This window comes from Misgurnus anguillicaudatus, chromosome 3 (genome assembly GCF_027580225.2).
Source record: "Misgurnus anguillicaudatus chromosome 3, ASM2758022v2, whole genome shotgun sequence".
Taxonomy (NCBI): domain Eukaryota; kingdom Metazoa; phylum Chordata; class Actinopteri; order Cypriniformes; family Cobitidae; genus Misgurnus; species Misgurnus anguillicaudatus.
This window is the reverse complement of record NC_073339.2, coordinates 40,033,838-40,061,834: the sequence shown is the minus strand read 5'-3', so window position 1 is coordinate 40,061,834 and position 27,997 is coordinate 40,033,838. Positions and strand designations below refer to the sequence as shown.

At 35.4% G+C, this 27,997-nt stretch overlaps 2 protein-coding genes across 3 annotated transcripts in view; one reads left to right on the top strand and one right to left on the bottom strand.

Annotated features, from left to right (window-relative positions):
* On the top strand, nucleotides 1-9,791 carry atp1b1b (ATPase Na+/K+ transporting subunit beta 1b). Its single transcript, XM_055205915.2, has 6 exons — nucleotides 1-230; nucleotides 2,331-2,459; nucleotides 5,745-5,900; nucleotides 6,413-6,597; nucleotides 8,244-8,327; nucleotides 8,402-9,791. The coding sequence occupies exons 1-6, from the start codon at nucleotides 137-139 to the stop codon at nucleotides 8,657-8,659; spliced, it is 906 nt and encodes a 301-aa protein (XP_055061890.1). The 5' UTR covers nucleotides 1-136; the 3' UTR covers nucleotides 8,660-9,791.
* The window catches only part of cfap221 (cilia and flagella associated protein 221), a 54,875-nt gene that overhangs the window by 3,519 nt on the left and 23,359 nt on the right, over nucleotides 1-27,997 (bottom strand). The gene's annotated exons all lie outside the window — the stretch shown is intronic.

Here is a 27,997-nt window from a genome sequence, read left to right as displayed (position 1 = left end):
GGCGAGAGCCGGGTACGGCTCCATGTCAAGGTGGGCTTAGTGCTCCGGGAAGGGGTGTAGTGTTTTAAAGGAGGCAAGACAGGAGACACGAGGGAATCCGAAGCTCAAGAGGACAAACTAAACGATATCATTAATCATGCCTGCTAAAAACAAAGAAGAGGGTGGATGGAAGAAGTTTTTATGGAATTCGGAGACGAAGGAATGTCTTGGGCGAACAGGCAGTAGTTGGTGTAAGTATGAAGGATATTTCTGTGGCTTAATTGGTAGAGCATTGCAAAAGTCATGGATCCGATAATATACTGATAACAAATGTACAGCTTGAAGTCGCCTTGTTTGTCAAATGCGTAAATGTATTCAAATGATAAATGGTCATATTCATTTTTTAAAGTCGGTTTCAGCACATTGGACAGCGCTGTGATGTCTGTCATCGCCAAATAATAGCTCGTATCGTTTCTATGGCATGTACAGATAGGCTGCCAGACTGGTCACGAAGCACCTGTATGATTTGACTTTGCAGCAAATGTCGCGCGGACTTTCGTCTACATCTGTTAATACACTATATATACACATTCAAGGCACGATTTGTGATTTTACAAGATGCATTTCGATAGTGCGCGCCTTTTTTGGTGTTTACCAGCGTTTTTTCATCACACCTGTCTCGAGTCGAGACGCCTCAAGGTTTTCGCGCTTCTTTTGGGGTTTTTTGTGTTTTATTTCCCAATATGAACACATTTAGGCAATACGTAATGAAAGCTGAACGATTTAGGAAAGAAAGAAAGAAAAGGTCATGAAAGGACAGCATTTGGTTATTGATCGGTTTTGATGTTTAACATTTTTGATCAATTAAATAACAGATTTTCTGCGTAAAAATAAACAAGCCTACACGATAAGATGATGGATGTACTGTAGCTAAAAGTTTAAATGATTAAAATGCACATGTTTGTTAGATCAATACGCATGACATTCAATTAACATACTTGTCATTATTCATGTGATATAGATAGAAAGGGTTAAAAATGCATCATTGTTCAAGGTGACTCAAGGTGAAAGGCCTGGTCTTTTGGGTGTGAGTGATATCACTCTTCATCTAAGGTTTCATTATACTGACATAATGCATTGGTGACAGCAACAGTTACTAATTGATTCAATTGAACAGCATGTACTGTTCAGGCAGCCATCACTTTAAGTCCTAGTACGAGATCTTTACGTCTTTAAAGGAAGGTTCATAAGTTAATATTATTATATCTACACTAAAAAATATTAGATTCAAATGACTTGGATATATAGCTTTGATTTATCTTATAATACTTATTGAAATTACTGTAAACTGTAGTCTTTGTGAAATACACTAATGTAAAAATTTGTGAGTCCTTGTAATGTAAAAACCACACGTGAGTTATTTATTAAAAAGTGTGAGAAGTTTTTGAGGATGGGTGGTCATGGTAAAGTTAATCCTCTAGGTATATCTGACATCTACTCCATCATCTAATAAAAAAACATGTTTAGGATGACATCAAAGACAAGAGCGTTATTCCCGGTGACCTTCTGACATTGGTTAATGCACCATTGGAAGACACAATCACAGGGATTAGCACAAAATGTTCTGTTATATATTAAAATGTATACGATCTAATCATTGTGTCTAATGCGGGTGTGGAGTATTAAAATTGAGTATCAATGAATTATTTGGGATACAAGTGGGAAGACTGGTTTAACTGGTCTGGATGACACTTAACATATGACCTTCCTGGTTATGCTTATCCCTACACATTGTTGACGTTTAAAACATTGAGATTACTCATCGTATCCCATCATGCTGGCTCCTCCATGCCTGTCTGTGGACAGACTGGGGACATTTGTATTGCTGGTATGGTGTCAGCACATTTGCCTGTTTGATGTAACATCAAGTTGCAATGTTTCCAAGTAGTGATGCTTCCTACATTGTATGAATTTGGTATTTTAAGTATAAATATGGTTTGTATATGCATAAATAAGTTTGTGTCTTTGGTATCAGTAAACATTTTGCATGAGATGTACATCTCATTTTACAAGTACGCATTTAACAGACACTTTTATCCGAAGCGACATACGGTGCATTCAAATACATATCATCAGTTTGTGTCTTCCTTGGGGATTGAAGCCACAACCTTTGCATTGCTCTACCAGTTGAGCTACAATAATGTATAACTTTCAAATATTATAAACAACTAAAAGCACGGTGCATGCTTACGTCATCATCATACGATTAACCTTAAGACTGATCAATACTCTATGTCACATACTGCTTTTATATCATCAGATGAATAACTGTTTTCCATTTCTGTCCACAGCAAAAATCTTCCTGTTCTATCTCGTCTTCTACGGTGTCCTGGCTGGGATTTTCATTGGCACCATCCAGGTTCTCCTCCTCACCTTGAGCGATTACAAACCCACCTGGCAGGACAGAGTAGCCCCTCCAGGTAACACCTGTCCCTGCAACGCTGGACTTTATGTCCCTCTTGTAAAGTGTGTGCGAGTGTAAACTTAAGTGGTTAATTTATATAAAACTCAGGGTCCGTGAACACCTAGTGGTTCACAATGGTACTGCAGGGGGTTTAGGATTATTGTGATTATTAATGTGTCCAATATCAAAAATTATATGGATTAATTGGAAACAATGAAAATTTAACACTTTGCTTTTTGCATACAAATTGCGTCATATTTTTATTAATTATATTCGCTAAGACTATTTAGTGTGTTGACATCTCATATTGAAATTGAAAGAAAGTTGCACATGTCTGTTTATGTCAGCCCAGCAAAACCAGTTTGCTGTTTCTGTTCTTATTTCTAGGTAATGATATTAAATTAGATTTTAGGGGGAGGACATTCACGTTTGCGTGAATAAAAATATTTATATACAGACATGTTTTTATTTTCTGCAGAGAGAGAAAGCCTATAATAGGGACTTTTTTGCTAGGAATATACCAATCGACGGCAACAACGAAGTGCAGACTGTAAGGCCGGCTCACATCGGCCACGTGCTGGTTGCGTCTGAGTCCAATGTTGCCCACCAATTTCGTTTTGCACCTGCGTAAGATGAGATAACTCTCCAGACCAGCAGGTGGCAGTAGCTTCATTACTCAAAACGTAAAAACCGAAAGAGCTATTGACTCCCGGAATACAAAACATAAAAAAGCTGTGCTCGCTTACCAGTTTCACTCACTAGTTTTTTTTATTTATTATACATTCATAATGTCTTATGAGACACATTTTTAAAAAATTGATAAATGGAAAAAACTGAGCATTCGGTGCGTTCCCTCTTGACTTCGTTATTTGCTTGCTTTGTTACTTTTTTAATTTTTCTTGTGCACTGGTTGGCTATGCCGAACAGCCAATCAGAATGATCCAACGCCACTGCTGATTTGACATGCTGAATCACCCAAAAAAGGCAAGTTAGTTTAGCAAACTAATAAAAATACTAAAGGGCTCATTATAGTTGTGCGCAAGTCCTATGGCGTAGCCTCATAGCGTCGCTTTTCATATATACTTCTGCGTCGTCATCCGCGCCGTTGTGCAATTACACATGCAGACCACTAGTAGGCACTATCTACTTGTGTAATCCAGTGCAACAGCCAAAGAACAAGCAGCTTGGCCAGTAACATAGATATGTACACTAGGGCTGTTTCTCAATTCCAAGAACGCAAGAGATAGATCGGAGATCGGTCTTGCAGGCGACCTCGGAAGAACGAACTCAGATGGTGGCGAGAACACAGAACGCACTTCTGAGAATAGAGATGTGTGGGATCTTCCTCATGGTCACCTGACCTCCGCCATTGTTTTGCCCCAATGACTTCTGGGGCGTAACGCGATTTCAACACACTGTATTTGCATTCTTGAGAATTGAAATTGAACTTCAACGGTTAATGATGACGTAGAGAGAGAACACAAGGACGCAAGATCACTGAAGAGCGCATATTGAGAAATAGATTTCGCCTTGGCTACGGCAGTTCATTGGAACGAATGCGCCAAATAGAGCCGCCATCTTGAAACAGGGGAGCCCTGCATCAGCGTCATTGTAGGCAATGGTGTAACGGAAATAAAATCACCATAAATCGGCATGAATGCGATTTTCTAGGACGTTTTTTGTTCATTTCAACATTCAGACATGTATTTAGCATTGAGCCAAGAAAAAATTAAAGTTTTGATATTATAAAAATATCTACTTTTTCTAACTACAATGCATAGTGCTAGTAGGTCTAACATCCATACGCAGCACAAAAGTCCGGCATCGTCCATGAATTCGAAGTACAGGGGGAGATAGCAGCATTACCTAGCTACTTCCTATGGCAAGACCCCTGTTTCAAGATGGCGGCGGTTTAGACGCATGCTTAGAACCACAAGGCGACATCTAGTGTACATATCTATGGGCCAGATAACCCACAAACGAAGAAGAAGAAGCAGGTTGTTATATACCTGACGGGTGGGGTTCTAGTGAACCAATATCAGCGCTTGCGGGCTGCGCAGAATAGATGCGTTGAAATATTTTGCACAGGTGCGCATCAGGCTACGGTGTAGAACCTACGTATGACGAAAAAATTACACTTTAGTACCAAGTCAGACGATGCACAAAACCTGGCCGACCATCTACTTGGTGCATACCTAGTTTTAGGAGAATATATGATGATCTTTAAGCTACATGACATGGACTAGAGTTACGAAACTCCAACTATGATATTATTCGGTTTAAATGGTTAGATTATTAACCTACTTTAAAGGTCAAGAAGGGAATATAACGAATAGCGTAATATATCTGTGATGCGGTTTCTGTAACCCGGAGGCCCTGGCGCTGATAACGTTCCTGTTTCATTTGCTACTGCAGTGTGGTCGGAAGGGTTGGTTCAAATTAACAAAAATTTTGTGGGTTCAGAGAACAGATCACTGGCTATAGGACAGCGCCGGGGAAATAGGGTATTAAAAAGCTGTTAGATTTACGTCATTGCTGAAACATTTCACATGCTTGCTTGGGTGAACAGAGGGCATTTGAGGACAAGGAGAAACAGGATATAAATGCCACAGACACTTTTGCGAAAAACTGATGGAGAAAAACGAATGCCTAAAAATATACATCGTTCACTTTGTCTTCCCTCTAACAATTTTAGCATGTTTCTTTATGATTTATTTATAACTCTGAATCATTGCGAGGCGAGCGAGATTTAAGCTTTGTGTACTGCAAATAGTTTTTTATATGTGAATCTTTTAAGAAAAGATTTCATTTAAAATGCAAAAACGTTTTGATCTCTTTTTGTGAACAGGGAGGGTCTGGTTGCTGAATTTTGTGCATTATTTAACTGATCTTTTCCATAAATTATAACGAACCAAATAAAAGATTGAACAATGCATTGCTTATTATTTAAAGGAAAGGAAACAAATGTATGTTCGACTTAAAAGTTTAATTTAAAGCATCCGCTGAATGGATAAATCAAAGCTATAGTGTAGTAGGCTCATTGCGATCTGAAATGAGTCCAAAATATTGCTTTCTTTAATCTCATTAATATTAATCTAATAACACTTGGTGCTGTTAGTATAACTGCCCACGACAGGCCCAAAAACGCATTAGTGGGGCAGGTGTTGATAAATACAAGGCTGCTTGACAAAAATTTGATTACAAATGCAGAAGATGCAACCCAAAAGCAGTTTTTTCTCTGAGATTTATACGTATAAATCTTTATTTCTCGTATTAACCATGATGATTTACATGTGCGCAGGACTCGCCCATTACCCTCGCTCGGACAAGGCAGAGCTGATCTTCTCCCCAGAAGACGTCGAAACGTACCTGAAATACACCAAATCCATGAGAGAATTTCTAGCAGCTTATGACCCTGAAAAACAGCAGGACCAAATGAAGTTTGAAGACTGTGGAGGTACAAAATAAAGTCTTGTGTAACTTACAAATGGATGTAGTGCTTATTTTGATGTTCTGTTAAATGATACACCATCACTGTATATATAGTTTTACCAGCCCTATCGAAGCAAAAAGGAAAATAAAAGGCTGTGATTAAATCCACATTTGTACCCAAGTGAAATACAGTATGCTGTTGCGCTCTCTTTAGTGCTGCCTCACGATAAGTTGTGACTAATCATTTGCAGAATAATTTACATAATATATCTATACATGTATATAATTAAGAAACATTTGCATGTGTATATACATGTTTATATTTATATATCATTTCTATTAAATATAAATATTTATTATATAAATATATTTTTGTCTTAAAATTATACATGTATGTGTGTTTATTTATATATACATAATTATTATACACATTACACACACATATATTATGTAAACAAAAACTTCCGCAAATGATTAGTCGCGACTGCTAGCTCTCTTGCAATCCTGTTTGGTTTCTCACATCCATATTTATAACAGATCAGCCTCAGGAATACAAGAACAGAGGTGATTTAGAGAGTGACATTGGTCCGAGGAAAGCCTGTCAGTTCCAGAGATCTTGGCTAGGGCCCTGCTCTGGTTTGGAGGACCGTAACTTTGGATTTGCTGAAGGGAAGCCCTGCTTGATTGTTAAGCTCAACAGGATTGTGAACTTCAGACCCAGGGTTTGTTTATTTGATTTTACGAATTTATTTAAGATACATTAGTGCAGAGAAATTACACATTTTTGGTACCAGTAGCACTGTTCTTTTTTGGGTATTTTTATTACTGTATTTATAAAATATCATTAGATATAATTTAAAAAATATAATTATTTCTGGCACCCAGTCACTAAATTATCTCATACAATTTACAATAAGACTGTAATTGTTAACATTAGTTAATGCATTAACTAACAGGAATTATAAATAAACAATACCTCTACAGCATTTATTATGTATGTTCATCCAAATGAACCATTTAATAAGTAAGTTACATGGCTATTTAACTCATAAGTAAGGTAAGGAATATTAAATATTGAATTAAAATAAAATTTTAACAAATGCAGACCATATGCAAAGAAAACCTGTATATTTTAGGTTTTTAACTCATTCCCGTCAGCCATTTTTGAAAAGTTGCCGCCCAGTATTTTTTGTCATTTTCATAAAATGCCTTCTAGGAAAATTTTCTTCTAAAAAATATAAACATACGAATATATCAAATGAAAGAACAGACCCTCTGCTTTCAAACAAACAAACAAAACAGGAAAAAATGTTTCATCTCATCTTTATTACTTTCTCTGCTTATAAACTTTCAAATATGGGTATTTTTCTTAAAAAAAAAAAAAAAATTAGCAAAAAGCTGAAATAATTGCATTTTTGTGAAGGAATTTTGTTAGAGATCAGTTTAAAATTAGCAAACAACGTTTTGGCTTCAGTTTTTTTTTATAAATTGGGTAAGTTCTTCAGGAACACGTTTTTTATGCTAATGTTTTCTCTTAATTGACGAGATAACTCGTCAATTGCGGGGAAAGAGTTGAGATAAGATGAAATCCAAATATGATGAACACACTTTTTGGTTTAATCATTAGTAAATATAATGTCATATGTTATTAACTCTTTCCCAGCCAGCATTTTTATTTTAAAAGTTGCCACCCATCGCCAGCATTTTTTATTTTTTTCTTCTTAAATATATAAACATAAAATATATATCAAACGAAAGAACATACCCTCTGCTTTAAAAAAACAAAAACAAAAAAAAAACATTTCTATTTTAACATCTCTTGAATATTTAGAAATGCCAACATTTGAACAAAAAGCTGTGATAATTGTATTTTTGTAAAGGACTTTTGCTAGGCATCAGATTCAAAATGATAATCAAAACATACACAGAGTTTTTACTGTTTTTGGATCAGTGGATGCTTTAGTGTTTTATAAGTTGTGTAAGACCGCCATCTAGTGGATAATAGCGGAAATATGGATTTCCATCAAAACTCGTCAATGGCAGGGAAATAGTTAAAAGACATATTTATATTTAATTTTGGTGTATTATTAAACTGTACCTGTCAAAATAATTTGCAGCATCCGTGTTACCGCGTTATTAGTTTTGAGATTATTAGAATCAAGCATTACAACGAGCTTTTTAATAAAATCAAACGTTTTAACTGTTCATGCACAATGAACTAACATGAACAATTGTATTGGCATGGAATAACATAAACAAAAAACTATTGTCCACTTTTAGTTCATGTTAGCTAATGCAATTACTATTGTTATTTTAACAAATACAATTTAATTATTATATTAATAAACAATATATTTTTTTCTTTTAGCCACCAACATCAAATGAAAGCATTCCAGCAGAGGCTCAACACAAAGTCCGACCGAATGTGATTCCTCTACACTGCACAAACAGGGTGAGCATGATTATTTTGCATATATTAGCCGTGTAAAATAGAATGAAATGGTACTAATCTTTCTTATTCTGTAGAAAGAAGAAGATGCAGGTAAGCTACGCGAGGTGAGGTACTACGGTATCCAAGAAGGCTTCCCCCTTCAGTATTACCCCTACTACGGCAAGAAACTGCACGAGCACTATCTGCAGCCGCTGGTGGCCATCCAGTTCGTCAACATAACATGGAATGAGGAGATCCGCATCGAGTGCAAAGTCTTCGGGGACAACATTTATTACAATGACAAGGATCGCTACCAGGGACGATTTGATATTAAAATCGGTGTCAAGTCATGACCTCTGAACTAGTGTACGTGCGCTCTCTCCCTATTTAAAGGCAAACTATGGCCCCTGTTCTGACGTGAGATACGAAGAGATGTTTGTGTCTCACCGGTCTTCCAAAGCGTTTAACGGCGGGATGTTTTTTTTGAATGTATACGAGTGTCTCATGTCAGAAAGTGGCCTCATTGTAGTTTAGGAGAGATACATAATAAAAAAAAAAAATTTGAAGAAAAAACGAATATTTAAAAACACTAGTCTAAAACATACCATCTTATACATGTGGGACCTAACATTGTCTGTACTCTTTACTTCGCTTTTTACTACCGCTACCAGTCTAAGGGTTAGAACGTACTGTATACACCTGGAAGCTTAGCCATAGCGTAGGATATTTATTCTGCTACCGAATGAAAACTGTCCGTGATCAAAAGGGGCATGTTTGTTTTACTGTAAATGACATTTTTCCAGTGTAGCCAGCACTGTTTTGTCCCTCTTGTATTGTATTGCTGCCTGTGTGATTTCCTTATATTTAGTAAGTGCACAGTAGTCGCATATGTAGGTTGTCTCACGCCATGTCAAGTGTGTGATTTAGCTTCATTGTCGAACATGCCTACGTATGTGTATAGTTATTTAACGGAAGCACACCGGACTCTTATATCATTGCCTTTCGGGGGTATCGATGTTCTCTCTTTGCATCTTTTAGGTGGGTATTTATAACTTTATTTTCTTGAGAATCACTACAATGTAGGGAAGATTGTACTTCTATTTAATTCTTGTTTTCACTGAATGTAGTTTGACTTCGGTTTCAAGGTGTCGTTCACACGTCGCTTTTATTTTGTATGACTTTTTCGTTTTCTTATGTTTTATTCGTCTTTGTATCGACGACATCACGTGGTGCGGTTGAATGTTCTGTTCTTGCACATGCTCCCTTTTTGCAGAAATCGTCATGAATGTTTTCAAATGCCAAAGCCATTAAGATTATTCTAGTTTCTGTCAAAAGAAATGCAATACCCCGTCCGTCGGGATCCTCTTTAGGTGTGCGCAGTCAGTGTAAACCATAAGAAATGTCAAATTTCACGAGTCCCACGAGATCTCATGTTGAAACTAAACTGGAATAGACTAACCAAAATAAAGTTGAGCCTCTAAAGTTGTACTGTTTCTCTCTTCTTTTGTGATGAAAAGTCATTTTGGCATGCCACATACACATTTGTGAGAGTTTCAAACACACCTGAATAGTCTAGGGACCAGAATTTCACAATGACTCCTAGCAACTACCTAGCATCCACCTACAAATCCATAGTAACCAATTTCTGTAGTAATGCCAGTAATAAAATAAAAATGTTTACATTTATGAATTTGGCACACTGAAAAAAATGATTCTATGCCTAAGTAACTTTAACTTAAAAGAAATTATTAAATAATATTAAAAAATGTAAAAAGTAAAAATAACACCAACATTTTTAGTTAATTCTAAATTAACAAATTATTGAGTAACTTTCATTTAATTTTATCATGTAAAATCCACCCAAATTTGTAAGAAGGAAATTTTGCGTTGAAACTACTTGAATTATTTAAGTAAATATAACTAACTAGGCAGTGTGCTTGTACTTCACATGCTTTGCATGGGACTGCATTTGGAGAGTAAAATTTGAAATTAAATGCTATTTTTTGTGTTTTTAACAAAAAAGAAAGACTTGTTAGTGTTTCAGGTTAAATTATTATGTTTTGAGTTTGGTGGTTACCATCATTCAGAAGAGTGGTGCTTGTTTATAGACAATAGGTTACACGATGAAAATCATGATGTAAGCAGTAACTGTGCTTATGCCAGTACTGAGACCTACTGGGTTTCTTCTTACTTGCTCAACATAATGTGGCAGTTAAATTTGGAAAGTTAAATAAAATAAGAGATTAAAACGATTGGATTAAACCATTAAATTGATCTGGTTGCACATAATTTATTTTAGTGTACTGAACATAAAAAAATTTAGTAAATTCTACTCAAAATACTTCTATAAAGTATAGAAATACTGCAAAAAATTATTTTTAAGAAAAAAATTCTTAGTATTTTCAGAAAAAATATAAAAAAAGATTCATTTTCTTGATAAGCAAAACGACCGAAGAAAATAAGTCTAGTTTTTAAACCAAAAATATCAAATTTAAGTGATTTTGTGCATAAAACAAGCAAAAAAATCTGCCAATGGGATAAGCAAAAAAATCTTGAACATTTTTCTTAAACACTAATTTAAGAAAATGTTTTGATTGTTTTATGCCAAAAATCACTTAAATTTGATATTTTGGTCTAAAAACTAGACTGGTCTAGAAACTAGACTTATTTTCTTGGGTCATTTTGCACATCAAGAAAAAGCGTCTTAATTTAAGATTTTTTAGACATTTTTTTCTTGAAAATCATTTTTTGCAGTGCAGTGCAAAAAATGACTTTTTTACTTAGTATTTTTGTCTTTTTTTCAGTAAAAATATTGAAATATTCTGAAATTAAGATTTATTTTCTTGATGAGCAAAACAACCTAGGAAAATAAGTCTAGTTTTTAGACAAAAATATAAAAGGTAAGCAAATTTGTGCTTAAAACAAGCAAAAAAATAAAATAAAATCTGAGAATCAAAAGAAAAATGTTCTTGAATTAAGTGTTTATGAAAAAAGTAAACTTATTTCAAGAAATGTTTTCTTATTCCAATGGCAATTTTTTTGCTTGTTTTAAGCATTAATTTACTTAAAGTTTATATTTTTTGTCTAAAAACTAGACTTAATTTTCTTAGGTCATTTTGCTCATCAAGAAAATTTTAGATATTTTTACTGAAAACAAGACAAAAAAGGCTAAGTTAGAATTCATTTTTTGCAGTGTTATGAATTACACTTGAGCATCTACATTAGCCTACACAAATTTACAGTACAAAATCGAGAATAGGTTCCATAAATGTAATACTGTTGATTTGGAAATGATTATGATGATAGAATGTAAAAGTCAAGAAATGATGCACGGTATAATTTCTCCACACACTATAAAAACATTTGAGTTTCAGGATCAGGATATGTACTTGACATTTAGTGAAGTTTAAGGTGACATTTAAAACTTGGGGAAAGACATTTCTAATGAGACATCACTAAAACATCTCTCACCGGGTGCTGCAGGGACGTGTGCTCCCGGCAGATATGCTAAAATTTGCCATTTAACATGCACACAAAAAAACGAATAGGTGTCTACACAGCATTGGAGGCAATTCTATCATCATATCACCGGCTGATCATGGGAGTTAACTAATGTGAGCCTTGATGAATTAAAAATTTCCTTTTGCACACAAGAGGAGCTGCATGAGCCAGGCAGAGCCACCTAATCTCTTCAGATGTGTACAATCAACATGAGTCTCACATAGAGAGAAAAATATCGGCTTTAGATGTCTGTTTGTCTATGAGAGGAAAAGAATGTAAGGAAAAAACAACAACATATTTCTATAAATGTAACCTACTACTGGGTGATTCTCACGAAACCATTGAAACACCACGGCACTAATGATTTTAGCTTTAAAATGTGTAATATAGTAACATTAAAAAGCATCAGAATTAACACAATACTGTGTTCTACCTTGCAAAATGTGTGATTTCAACACAAGAATTTATAATTGTAAATTTTATCTCATTTTCTGCTGAAATTCTCATTACCGCAATGTGTCCGGCTGTGTTTGAACATGCGTTATGTTGTAATTTAATCAAATTAACACAAAAATATTAAGAAAAAAAATAAATGGATGTTTTGCAAGACTACTTTAGATGACAGAAAAAATATTTACTGAATATTCATGTATAATAATAATGAAGAAAAATTAGGAAAATGATGTGTCCATGCCTGATGTTCTCATCCTCCGCAACACTTTTTGAGAACAGTTTAAGCACACATACAGAATTTTAATAAAGTTTGATTTTGAGTGACCAAGCACATGGACCAGTTACTTCAAGATGGCTACCAGGTAAGATCATTTTTTTACAGTTAATTTGAAATATTGTCTTGCCAGAATGTTTACACAACATTTTGATTATCATTACCGCAACAGATGCTTATTAAATGTTAATTTAATTAATAGAAGCATAATACTTTGATTTTAAATGCATGTGCAGAATCTCCAAATTATGTTCTTTCAGGTTTGTCATGTCATTTTGAAAATATGTCAGTGTTGATGTTTTCTGACTGTTGCGGTAATGAGATTTTTTAGGACTAATTTTTTTAATTATGTCACAAAAAATGTTAAATGATAAGTAAAAGTTTTTAAATTAATGTTCCCATTTACTCCAGCCTTGGTTTTTCAATGTCTGGTGGGAAAAAAAGTAAATTTAAGCAATTTGTACATTTTCATGCTTGACATTTTTAAAACCAAGTTTTCGTGAGAATCACCCTACTACTATCGTAAATTTAATTTACAAAAATTATGTGAGTCATTATAAAAATCATGTCCCAAGCAACAATGGTTTAAAAATAGGAAACACAATCGATTAACCAATATGTGAAACTTACACGGAAAAGAAAGTCCATGGTACGGACACGGAAAAATGCTGAGATCCGTGACAATGGCAAAACATTCCGTGACTATACTACGGAAATTTGTGAGATTAGTTGATAGTGAAATAAATCACATCAGCAATTTATTATGCAGGACATCAATAAAAGCTTTATGTCTATAAGTTTGTTCTGTGAATTATATGAAATGCGTATCCTGATTTAGCCAGACAGCCACAGAGAATAACAATAATATTGCCTTCCTTCCATTGTTTCCTACAGTATGTTCCTAACCTTGCATTTTACAAGCTAAAGTCCTTTGTAACCTTCGTCTACCTCAATTGTGGCATAGAAACATATACAGCACTTCAGTGTCTTACTAATTTGTTTATATTTTACAGTTTAATGACACACATCTCATTTTTTAGTCAGATATATTTGATTTGTTAGATGAAATGTTTGTTAACTCCCTCAAAATGTTTATTTTTAGTGGTCCAACATAATAAAAAAGAAATGCCACTTTTGATTTAAATTGATAGCTAAGATGGGCCACACTACATGGCTGCATAATTGGTAGCTTTTAACACTAGCAACACAACCATAAATCATAATTTATGCCTTTTCCATCTGCATCTCCATCTGTTAAATCCAACCATGCCTATGAAGATGTATTGCGACAATATTAGTGTACTGTTTTACCTCTCAAACATGCCTTTGACTGATAGAGTATCATTTAGTCACTTTCTGTATGCCCAATTACCTTTGTACATTACATGGCTCCCCAGAATACTTGATTCTGATCGGCCAATTGTGTCATTCAGTGACAAACATTTCAGAATAATGACTTTCATGAGAAAATGCAATTTTCCTATATAGCCATGTTTATATTTTCAGTGGTCTCTACAATTAATAAAATAAAATATTTAATCTAAAATTGAATGTTTCATGTCCATATATCTGGGAAGAGGCTATGTACAGTAAATAAGCAGGATAATGCAGCATTAGATGGTCATGCGAGCACAATAAATCGCTAATCCAAGACTTGATCCGGTTTATTTTGCAGTAATGAGTGTCTGGCTGCTTATTATCTCATACACTATGTACATTATCCCTTATATAATGAGTCGTCCATCTCCCCTTGTTCCTTTGATGTTCTAGCAGGAGAGCAATAATAAAAGACAAGACGTCTTAAACAGATTACGAACACTTCAGATCATTACAGTTCTGGCTTATCTTTATGGTTAGATAACACTCCAATTTCCACTTTTATTGACATTACTATGATCACATACTAATTTTTACACATATTTTATGATGATAAAAAAAATCCAAGAAATTTTCAACCTATGGTTAGGTCAAAAAGGACAAACCCAACCGCTGGGTTAAAGCGATACTCCAGCCAAATATCAAAATTAACTCAAGCCATCCAAGATAAAAATATCCATCATCTTTTAGACTAACACATTTGGAGTTATTTTAGTAAATGCCCTTGCTCTTCCAAGCTCACAACTAGAGGTCTTCACGGGTCCACTTAGTCCTGAAAACCTGAGGTCCGACCCGAGACCCGATCGGGTTCGGGTCTAAAAGTTTTACGTGTGCCGAACTCTCTGGCATCAGTGGCATGTGCGCGTCAATGTCTTTTTCAAACCTCTCCTCTGTTTGCCAAGAGCGCTTGCGACATTGTGAGGCTGGCGGTAGGTACATTTTCCATGAGACAGACATGTCAGTCAATTTTAAAGGGACACTCCACTTTTTTGACAATCGGCTCATTTTGCAACTTCCCTAGAGTTATACATTTGATTTTTACCGTTTTGGAATCCATTCAGCCGATTTCCGGGTCTGGCACTACCACTTTTAGTATAGCTTAGCACAATCCATTGAATCTGATTAGACCATTAGCATTGCACTAAAAAATGACCAAACAGTCTTAATATATTTTTTTAATTATTTAAAACTCTTCTGTAGTTACATCCGTAACTTTCACTAGCAGGGGACTATTTTCGGGCACTGCGTAATATCATTGCGCCTGCGGTAGCCATGGTAGTCCTTGTTTATTACGCCAGAATGAGAGTATTTCCTAGCCATATCTGCCTAGAAAATCGCAACTTTTAATTTTCTGTCGGTCGTAGTACACAATGTAACTACAGAAGAGTCAAGTTTTAAATAGGAAAAATATTGAAACTCTTTGGTTATTTTTGAGTAAAATGCTAATGGTCTAATCAAGATTCAATGGATAATGCTAAGCTATGCTAAAAGTGGTAGTGCCAGACTAACTCCATGTTTAACTCCATGGGAGCTGGAAAATGAGCATATTTTCCAAAAAGGGGAATGTCCCTTTAAATGTACATTTTAGTTACCTTGGTGTCGTCGTCAGATAACAAAGTAAAAGGAGCAGCTCACCAAATTGGTTGTGAGACCAGCGGGGTTTCTTTTTTGTCTAACTAATGCGTCAGGGGCTACAGACTGCACATACGTCGGTGTTGTTTACATTCTGGTCCAGTCGGGTTAAAAAAAATTGCCACTGGTTCGGGTCGGACTCAGGTCTAATTTTCTCTAGTTTTTCTCAGGTTGAGACTTTCTTTAAAGGAACAGTATGTAGGATTGTGGCCAAAACTGGTACTGCAATCACAAAACTGGTGTCCAATACACAACATGACAACATAAACATCAGTTGAGGGCTGCAACTCCACTTTTTAAATGACAATATCCTGGCCACAGTACTGTTGTGAGTGATATAAGTATTTGAAATGAAAATAATTTCTTAATGTTTAGTGACATATCAGGGCCATTTTATGATTAATTGATATACATTTCTTACATACTGTTCCTTTAAAAAAAACGGTTTCGGGTATTAAGTGATTCGGGTAAATTTGGGTCAGGTACATTTCTTTGGACCTGAGAAGACCTCTACTCACAATGCTAGAAAACAGGGATCAGGAAACAACTTCTGACTTTAAAGTCCAAAAAAAAGTGCATTCATCCTTCACAGAAGTAATCCCCGTGGCTCCAAGGGGTTAATAAAAGTCTTCTTAATGTGATATTGATATCCATATTTTAAACTTTAATATTCCTTTAAATTAACTCTTATATTCTTATATTTTACCCAATGTTGAAGCAACCCACAATTTTGGGTTAATTTTTTTATTAAAAAATGTATTAAAAAATTACCCAGCATTTTTAGAGTGTATCTAAAGTAGCAAAAATCATTTTGGGCATGCTATAAGGTCACGTTCTTCCTGATCCCATTTAAACCCTAAGTAGTATGTAATGTTGCTATAATAGCATAAATAATATTTATTTATTTAAACTCATATATTTTCTTTAACAGAATTCGCCTTTCAAAGCGTACAGCGAATGGCCGGTTTGAACTACAGCCCTCTACTTCCTGCTTTAATAACGTCACTAGAACAATTTTTTGACTAAACTCCACCCACAGGTATCAGTCAGCAGCTATATTGGCAAGCTAAGCTGCTATTGAATCACAACACACTAAACAAACTACACGATCAAAACTTGTTACGTATTTCTGAAGGAGGGACTTCATAGAACAAGGAAGACATCAGCCCGTTTAGGACAGTGAAAACAGTGCTATAGAGATAAGTAAATTGTGTGAAAAATACCGCGTTTTTTACACGTGAAACATGAACACATGTTATATTGCGCACTGTTAACACAATCAAAGCTTCAAAAACACAGAAAGAACGGGACCTTTAAAGTCATGTAGATAATATCAGTTCTTAGAGAATAATGACACAAAATATATGGATGTACAGTGATACAGTGGGCATCTGGAGCGTATTGTTTATGTAAGTGGAATGTGATATTAAGCTTTGGTAAGCACTTCCTGTGAGCGTGTATCAGAAAACAGCAAGCAATGTTACACTACAGTGTATTATATATGTATATGTATATTCTACTCTTTCATATAGTTTCATAAGATAATAGCTGATCTTTTGCAATAATCATGTTTTATCCCACATGTGGCCTGTTTTGATAAAGATGTGTGCTCTTATAGCTTTCATGTGGAAATGTCCAAGATTCACTGAGACAAAAACCAGATATGCAGAAGATCTCATTATATTTGTTTATGAAATTTGCACAGTGTTTGGAGGTTGTACTCTTAAATATAAAGATGCTAAATGATGCCATGAAGTAATATGTTTGGTTGTATGGTACATTAAAGAAACGAACGTCTGCAGAACCTTTCTGTTTCACAAATGTTCTTTCTAGTAAAAAAGGTAAGACAGAAAGGGTTCTTTTAAGAATCATTGACTTAAAGGTTATTTGAAAGTAACCCACTTGGAATGTGACCTCTGCATTTATCCCATTCGGCGAGTTAGGGGACAGATGCCTTGCTCAAGGGCACCTCAGTCGCAACCTGCAGGTGATGTTCGGGTTACAAGCCCAACTCTCAAACCATTATTAGGCCATGACTGTCCCATTTGGAGAACTCTGCATCACTGACAAAAGATTGAAATCACTTTGAACTGACACTTTGTGTCCCCTCCCAGGACTCCCCAAGTCCCTTTCTATTTCTGTCTCTGGGTATCCGGTGCATTCCCACTGTTAGGATAAATAATTAACATGCACTTTTGGTTAAGCTGATCTTAAACAGCCCTATAAAATAAGCCAGAGTGAAGCACCACTCATCTGGACTGAACAACAGCATTTACGGCGAATATGAAACTCACAGTAAGCACAATGCTGACTGTGCACCTGCGCTATTTTTAAATCTCATTTTTGTCAGAGAAGCTCTAGCGCTTACGCCATGAATATAATGTATATTGGGTTACAACCTAACTGGAACTGTTACCTTCAAATGTCCTCTGCCTGCTCCACGTTCAGACAAGATGTTTTGTTTATCACACACGCACACACACAAACACACGCTGTAATGACTGTGATCTACTGTACATGACAAACATTTACATAACATTCTTAAGAAAACAAATAAGAACGTTACTAAGATAGAAGTTCGTTAAAATGTTCTCAAGTGCAATTCTCAAACATTTCTTATGAAGTTCTTAAATATTTACATAAGAACATCTTTGTCATGAACTACCATGCTCATGAGGAAACGGTACACTTATCAGTCTTTAAATCTTTTTAGCACCTTTCTCTCAGAGAAACATAGAGAGTAAACATCATTCCCTAATCTCCCAATCGGTCTGTCATGCAAGTCGAGTGGACCAACCGGTTTGACTCCCGGTTTGAGTGGAGCTGTTAACATTAACTAATTTCACAATGAATTTGTCTATGAATGAAGTACGATCTCAGCTACTGTTGTTTTATGACGTATTACTAAGACATTACACTTATTATGAGTATGAATGACCTATTTAAAGGAATAGTCAATTTTCTTAAAGGAAAAATCCAGATAATTTACTCATCACCATGTCATCCAAAATGTTGATGTCTTTCTTTGTTCAGTCCAGAAGAAATTATGTTTTTTGAGAATTTTTCTCATTTTAATAGACTTTAATGGACACCAACACCTAACACTTAACTCAACACTTAACAGTTTTTTCAACGGAGTTTCAAAGGACTCTAAACGATCCCAAAGGCATAAGGGTCTTATCTAGTGAAACGATTGTCATTTTTGGCAATAAAAATAACAAATATACACTTTTAAACCACAATTTCTCGTCTAGATCCGGTCCTGAAAGCGACAGCGTGATGACGTCATGACGTCAAGAGGTCACAGAGGACGAACGCGAAACTCCGCCCCAGTGTTTACAAGTGTGTTGAAAGAGTACGGTTCCGACATTGTTGTATGTGGAATGATACTAATTAATGTCTTTGTGTCAGTTTATTGTTTACAATGGTCTGCAAATGTGCATTTTATATATGTAACACGTGACCTCCTTACGTCACTACGCATTTACATTAGGTCGCGCTGGACCGGACCTAGACGAAAAGTTGTGGTTTAAAAGTGCATATTTTTTATTTTTCTTGTCAAAATGACAATCGTTTTGCTAGATAAGACCCTTATACCTCGTTTGGGATCGTTTATAGTCCTTTGAAAAAAACTGTTACGTGTTGATTTAAGTTTTTAATGTTGGTGTCCATTAAAGTCCATTAAAATGAGAAAAATCCTGCAATGTTTTCCTCAAAAAACATAATTTCTTTTGGACTGAACAAGGAAAGACATCAACATTTTGGATGACATGGTGGTGAGTAAATTATCTGGATTTTTCTTTTAAGAAAATGGACTATTCCTTTAAATCTTTGTGTAGTAAACAGTCAAATTGAAATTTCTAACTACAAATCAAATTTCTAAAAAATCAAATTACTTTATTCATCTTATCAACATCTTACCATTTGGGATTTAAGACAACTGTTATCCAAACTTTAAGATGTTATTTAAGATCGTTTCTTTTTTGAGAATTTGAATTCTCCTTAAAGGTGCAGTGTGCAAATTTTAGAAGGATATTTTAACAGCAATGCAATATAATATAAATAACTATATTGACAGTGGTGTATAAAGACCTTACATAATGAACTGTATTGTTTTTACTATCTTAGAATGAGCTGTTTAAATCTACATACTGTCACGGTCCTGTCAGACATCCGTGCTAGATTAGGTCTGAGTGCATCTGACAGGACCGTGGCAGTATCATGTTCTGTGTGGGGACATGTGGGATCACATTCTGTGTGTGGCTGCCACATGTCCCCGGTGTCTTGTTGCTGTCATGATCTTGCCAGACCTTAGTGTAGATCAGGTCTATGTTCTGTGGGCAAGGTCAGGGCAGCAGTGTGTGTACGTGGGAACACGTGTGTTCACATCATATCTGTGTGACACGTGTTCCCAGTGTTTTGTGGCTGTCATGGTCTGGCCTGACCTTGGTTATTATCCAGAGGGCAGGACCAGGGCAGCAGTGTTTTATGTGGGAATACGTGTGTATTCACATCATATCTGTGTAACACGTATTCCCAGTGTCTTGTCACTTTTACCCTACTCCCTTATGTAATCATGTCTTAAGTGATTAATTATGTTCACCTGTTCCCCATTGATGTGGTGTCTTTATAATGCCCTTGTGTTCTCTGTGTGGTGTGCGTGCGTTGTTTGATGTTTGTGAAATCCAAGTTTTATGGTTCCCGTGTATCTGTTCCAGTTATTTGTGTTTCATCACATTGTTTCTGTTTCTTTCTGTTTTTACCCCCTCGTGGGTGTTTTTAGTTTCAGTTTAATAAATAGTTATATTTTCATACATCTTGCGTTTGGGTTCGTCTTCTGTTATTTTCCATTATCCGGTTATACGAACCGTGACACATACAACGTGGGTCCCCTTACATGTAAGCCGCCATTTTGCGCCGCCATGTTTCTACAGTAGCCCTAAACGGACAAACTGCTCTACTGAGCGCGTTTGTCACTATGTTGTCTCAGATGATGACATGTCTGTCCTGTGACGGCTATTGTAGCTTCTCTATGTGCTTCGAAAGGGAGGGGTGCAATTCGCAACCTCACCACTAGATGCCTACTAAAATCTACACACTGCACCTTTAAAGGGACACTCTACTTTTTTTGAAAATTTACCGTTTTGGAATCCATTCAGCCGAACTCTAGGTCTGGCGATACCACTTTTAGCATACCATGGGTGCAGCAGTCGCAATGATATTACGCAGCGCCTAAAATAGTGCCCCCAGCTGCACAAACTTAGTGCTGGTCACATTGAAAGTTACCTAGCTGGGGACTATTTTTGGGCGCTGCGTTAACATCCCCGCGACCATGGTACAGCAGCAAAGTCCCTGACCACTATGCGAAATGAGAGTATAGTACCCAGCCATATCTGCCAAGAAAATCGCAACTTTTAATTTTCCATTGGTCTTAGTACATGATGTAACTACAAAACTCTTTGGTCATTTTTTAGGGAGATGCTAATAGTCTAATCAGATTCAATGAATTATGCTAAGCTATGCTAAAAGTGGTACCTTTATATATATATATATATATATAAAGAAATAAATAAATTATAAAATGTATTTATTTCTTTTTTTTTGCAAAAGAAATAATGGCGTTATAATACCTGGACAAATCTACCTGTTATCTTCCTTATCATCTCAATGGCTGTTAATCGATTGGTGCAGGATTATCCAAAGGGGCGCAATTTAAAAATTTTAATAGTACACCAAATTTATAAACCAATCACCTGAGCTGTATGTGTTATGTGACCAATTACTAAGGAGTCACAGAAAAATGATGTTGTCGTGATGTAAAGAAGCTGCTCAAATGAGTCTAATTCCATTGGCTGGAAGGTTACTGCATTTAGTTACAGACATCTAAAACTAGGCCGGGCTAACCAGGCAAACCTTGACCCCTTGGACACACACACACACACACACAGACACACACACACACACACACACACACACACAGACACAGACACACACAATGACATGCCATATACTTTTTGTCTGAACTTCACAGACAGGGTCATATATTCAAACATGCCATGCATCCTAATTTTAGTTCCCTTTTGTGCATTTCTGCATGCACAGATTTGGCCCCATGGTTGTTTTTGACCGCGATGCATATAAAATGATCATCTATTCTATGTAGTCTGCACGGACATTTGGCACAACTTTGGACACCCACATGAGACCGTTTTCATGCTCTGCTTCGTCGGTCCCATAACACGATGCTGCAAAGTCAGAGCAATGTCAAAGAGCCTTAAAAATAGAAGCCCTGCTCATACATGCAACGTCACAGCAACATAAGGCTATTTATTAATAACAACAACAACAACAACAGACACTGGCGAATGAGAAATGTCAATACAGCATGGCATTTACATTAGCATAACAGTGGCCAGTGATGCACATTACTCATGGTCTGATGTTTCACTGTTACTGTCACGACACGCGCTGAAAATAAAAGCCTATAGGAGATAACGGGGATAGGATGTGATTGGATAAGGAGGGCTGGGCCTTTTAGAAGTAAACCAAAGAATGGGTGATTCATGAAAAGATTTATTTTTAGGACGATTTGAGACGTACTGTTATTTTCAATAATGCACTTGACTTTAATCCACAAATACCCACTGCAGTATTAAAGCAATTTTTTGTGACAGATTTATTTCCAAGTTGTATGAAAAATAAGGGTTTAAAATTTAAATGGGAGGTCAATGCTTATATCCAGCATAACTCAAAATAGTAAAGGGAGGTCAAACATTTCTATAATATTACAATATTAATAACCTGGTTTCTTCCAGACAGCAATGATATCAGACAGGGAGCAATTGCATTAAAATGAGAAAGAAATTCAAAGTGAACTTCAGCATATCTCATTAAATTCTTCCAAAACTAAATTACTTGTGTTGTGCTATCCACATTCATTTCATAGCTTGACAGTGTTTGTCAGCAATTGTCTTATTTGTGTTTTTATTTCTCCTAAAGAAATGGATGTGTCTCTTGTGGTTTAATCTGCTATAGCTGCTATATTACAAAACATGCTTGACATGCAAATTATAATGGTTATTATATAGAGTAGTCCAGCAGAGGGCCTCCATGTTATATATGTAATCATTTTACTTCAATTGTTGATGTCCTGAGTCTAGGTGGTGATATACTGTACTGTAACTAAATTTAGATTATTGCCATCATAAAATGATAAAAAATAACTTATAAAATAAATAAATGTATAGTCAAATTTATAGTATTCCATTATAGTTGCTGTGCATTCAGAAGTACTGGTGCTTTAAATTTTTGATATTAATATTTGTAATTTTGCAACTTTAACACAATTGTTGTATCACTTAAAAAGGGGTCAAAAGGGACAAACATAATCCCTTGGGTTGTAATTTAACTTGCGCTGAGTTTTTTTTAACCCAAAATGCTGGGTTGTTTTAAAGTCTAAAAACATTAATTAAACTCAACGGCTGGGTTTGTCGCTTTTTGACCCAACACTGGCCCAGCATTTGTGTATGGAGGATATATATTTGACATTCTTTATATATTGACATTTTTTTAAATACAAGCATTCTTGAGTTGGTTTCAGTGTAGTGATTGCAGAGGAGGCATATAATTATAAAGGAGTGAAGTTAGACACGGAGTCAGGGGAAATAAACAATTATATCAGACAGCAATTAGATGCAGACTATCAACATCACCTGTAAACAAGACTTCATCTCCAGAGATAAAGTTAGGATGCTTGACAGCTTTTTGTTAAACTGTGATTAACAGACAAAGATTATCTGAGCTCGAGTTGTTTGATTGGTAAGAAAGACATGCCCTACTTAAAGGCGGGGTGCATGATTTTGAAAAACACTTTGGAAAAGGGAGTGTTTATGTTGTTGCTGTTGAAACCGTCAAAAAAGGGATAAAAAATATCTACTCATTCGGTAGCATTCATATATGAAGTGACTCACACTGCACTTGTTTGAAGTCTTGACATCAAAAGACTAAAGTTAATCTCATTGATGATGGTTTATCTCCTCTGAAAGGAGACTTTTATCAGCAGCTTATAGTAAACTACTTGCTCTTAACAAATTGTACATTTTTACTATGACTAATAATCAGAAGTAATGATACCTACACTAAACTACACCAATAGTAGCTACATACAACATGACTTTGCCACGTGTAATACATAGACAGATACATAGACAGACAGAGGAAGAAAGGGATGAAAAGAAGGAAGGTAGGGAGGGAAGGAAGGGAAGGAAGGAAGGTAGGGAGGAAAGAAAGAAAGGAAGGAAGGAAGGAAGGGAAAGGAAAGGAGGAAGAAAGGAAGGGAGGGAGGGAGGGAAGAAAGGGAGGGAGGAAGAGAGGGAGGGAGGGAAGGAAAGAAGGAATGGAAGGAAGAAAGGAAGGGAGGGAGGGAAGGAAGATAGGGAGGGAGAGAGGGAGGGAAGGAAGGAAGGGAAAGAAGGAAGGAGGGAGGGAGAAGGAAGGGAGAAGGAAGGAAAGAAAGAAAGAAAGAAAGAAAGAAAGAAAGAAAGAAAGAAAGAAAGAAAGAAAGAAAGAAAGAAAGAAAGAAAGAAAGAAAGAAAGAAAGAAAGAAAGAAAAAATAAACAGACATACAGACAGACAGAAAGAAAGAAAAGAATAATAATAGAAAAATATACAGACAGACAGTAAAATAAGGCGGGAGGGAGGGAGGAAAGAAAGAAGCAAAGAAAGAAATAGAAAATTAAACAGACAGTAAGAAAAGAATAGAAAAATTTACAGACAGACAGATAGATAGGAAGTATAGAAGAAAAGAAAGAAAAACAGATAGATAGACAGAGAGAGAGAGAGAGAGAGAGAGAGAGAGAGAGAGAGAGAGAGAGAGAGAGAGAGAGAGAGAGAGAGAGAGAGAGAGACGAAGAATAGAGAAATAGAGAGGAAGGAAGAATAGAAAATAATAGAAAAATAGACAGACAGACAGGAAGGAAGGAAGGAATGAAGGAAAGAAAGAAAGAAAAAAGAAGCAAAGAAAGAAGGAAGGAAAAAAATTATAAAAAATAAACAGACATACAGACAGAAAGCAAAGAATAGAAAAATAGACAAACAGACAGACAGACAGACAGGAAGGAAGAAAGGAAAGAAGGGAGGGAGGAAAAACAGGCAGACAGACAGACAAGAAAGAAGGAAGAAAAGATAGAAAGAAGCAAAGGAGGAAGGAACAATTTATAAAAAAATAAACAGACATACAGACAGAAAGAAAGAAAAGAAAAATAGACAGACAGACAGACATACAGACAGGAGGGAGGGAGGGAAGGAAGGAGGGGGAAGGAAGGACAGTTAACGAGGGAGAAAGGAAAGAAAGAAAAAACTGAACAGACAGACAGAAAGTATAAAGAATAGAAAAATAGACAAACAAGAAGGAAGGAAGAAAGACAGACAGACAAAAAGAAGGAAGAAAAGAAGGACAAATAGATAGATAGATAGATAGATAGATAGAGAGACAGACAGACAGACAGACAGACAGACAGACATGAAAAGAAAAGAATAGAAAAGAATAGAAAAATAGACAGACAGACAGACAGACAGAACGAAAGAAAAGAAAAGAAAGAAAGAAAGATTATCTCTTTTTTAAAGTGTGTCGCGTTTTTAACACTTGTTCCAAGAAAGAGCATTAGTGGATAAAGCCAGATTATGACTTCTGTTTAACAGACTGTCTTAACCAAACAGATTCAGAGGATTGAATGGGACTTGGTAACAACAGTAGTGTGAGATGTTTCCACAGGTGAATGCTTCTGCACAAGCCATTAATACTCACTTTGAGTAGTGTAGAAATCTCTGCTTGTGTTTTATATTGTCAAAGAATTAAAAAATCTTCATCATGCACCAGGGACCTCCAGCCACAAGTCCATTAACTGAAGCTGTGCTGGAATCATAAGCTTTACTAAAACTATTTAATTAACTGGTTTAGCTGTCTGTCCACAATACGGATTGCCTGGGGACTCATATCAAACCAATACTAAAATAAAATTAATCCCAATAAGCAAATCAATAATGTGGTGACGCTTAGTTTATGGTTTATCGAAAACAACATCAATCCAAGTCAATACATTTGGGCTTGATTTTTGGATCCATGTATATTACAATATGGACAAACCCAGCAGGTGTGATAAAGTAACTTATCAGAAAATGTACAAAAGCTGTCACTGGGATGGTACCCTTTATAAAGGTCTTAATATGTCCCATTTAGATACAGATATGTACTATTGAGGTACACCATTAAGGTACAAGTTGGTGCCCCAGACAGCTTCATTATGAGAGTATTGAATAACTGTATTGACATTAACTAACATTAACAAGAATGCTGAAAAACTATGTTGTTCATTGTTTGTTCATGCTGGTTAATGCATTTATTAATGTTAACTAATACTTCCTTATTGTAAAGTGTTATCGTGTTTTGACTCTGTAATGTGTTCAAAAGCCAAACTACTAAATTTAGCACACAGTCAGTAAGAGTCTGTCACTATAGGATGGGTCAGGTGCAGTGGGGAGGAGCTTTTTGATGTGTTTCAAAGTCAAACATTGAACTCATGGAGGCAGAGAAAGATGCAGTCCTATAATCAGCTCGAAACATTCAAATACTTTATGGTTTGGGGATTTGTATCAGCATCTAAATGATTTTTTTCTATATATTAAAATAATGTGAGCATCTGATGAAGGAGATCTGGAGAACAACTGTGTGGAGCTGCTTGCTGGACTGTACAGGTACATTTACAAAAATACATTAAAAATAAAAACTTTACAGTAAGGTTCAGTTCATTATTGAACTTTATTCACAATGAGCAATATATGTTTACAGCTTTTATTTATGTTAGTTAATAACAGTACAATTGGTATTGTTTGTTTATGTTAGTTCATTGTGCATTTACTAATGTGAACCGATACAATTTTTAAAAATGTAAACAACGTTAAATGAACATCAACTAAGATTAATAGATGCATTAAAAGTACTGTTGATTTTCTTAACTAATGGTTACAATATAACCTTGTTGTTAAGTGTTATTTATTTATTTTTTAAGGGTATAAATTTTGTTTGAATTAAAATAAAATACATTTAAAAATAAATTCATATCCGAACATGCATTTTAAGATTGTGTTTTCATGCTAAGGTCTAAATAGGGAATTGCACAGGATATGAACTCGAAATGCATGCTCCAAACCAGATTTATTATATAATCTGCATTTTAAAGTAAACCCCCAATATCGAAACAAGAATGTTAACTAATGAACCTTATTGTAAAGTGTTACCCAAATAACTTAGCGTTAAAAGCAAAAAATAAACAGCATTTCTATTTTTTGTAAGGTTAAAGTAAAACTAAAGCAATGTTACTATTTTTGTCTAAGAAAGAATAAAAATGAATCTGTGTTTTGTTTAAAGAATAGATAATAAGAAACATCGAGGTCCTTACCAGACAGATCCTCTATAAATACACATCACAGGTGAGATCAGCAGTGTATTTCAAGAGGATAAGCTGTTTTAAGACAAAGACAGATGCTGCTGTGGGGTTTTAGACTGGACTTTTCAGACTGTGATTGTCTATTTTTGCCTATATATATTTATATGTGCTTTCTAAATTAACATGCAACATTAATAGAAGCTAATCATGGCACTTTTCAACCAACAAAAACCATCAAAGACACAAAAACCAATTAAAATAGTCTAACCTACACTGTAAAAAAATTCCATAGAAATTTGCAGCTGGGTTGCCGGTAACTTACCGTAGATTCAAACCCCTGCCATCACTGGCAACATTTTGTTCAAAGTTAAACGAACTTCAAACATCCACAACTCTTTGTCTTTACAGAATAAAACTAGAAAAACAGCATCAAGCTAAACATTCTGGGAAACAAAATCTGAAGCAAAAAAACAGAAAAAGGTTGATGATGATTTCTGGTTCCCAGAATGCTTTGCATGAGGCTGTTATTGTATAGTTTTATTATGTAAAGATAAATACTTGTTAATATTTAAAATTAATTCAACTTTGAACAAACTCTTGCCAGTAAATAACATAAATTTAAATCTACGGTAAATTACCGGCAACCCAGCTGCAATAACATTGTAATTTCTACGGATTTTTTTTACAGTGTATCATTAAAGTCTCTTTCTTTTCAAAGGGGTAAAAAATGCATAAAAACACTATTTTTACATTTACTCTCCTCATCCAGTCATATGCAAGTTGTGGGTTACAAAAAAACAATGGATTGCAAAGAGCTGGAATTTAAGTGATAGTTCACCCAAAATAATGATGGCAAGCATACAGATAATGTTGAGAAATAATAATAAATGCAAAATTGACGGGTACCCGTTAACTTCTATTATAGGATAAACAAATACTAGTCAATGGGTACCATCAGCTGTGTGCTTACTATCATTTATTAAAATATATTTATCTGTGTTCAGCAGAA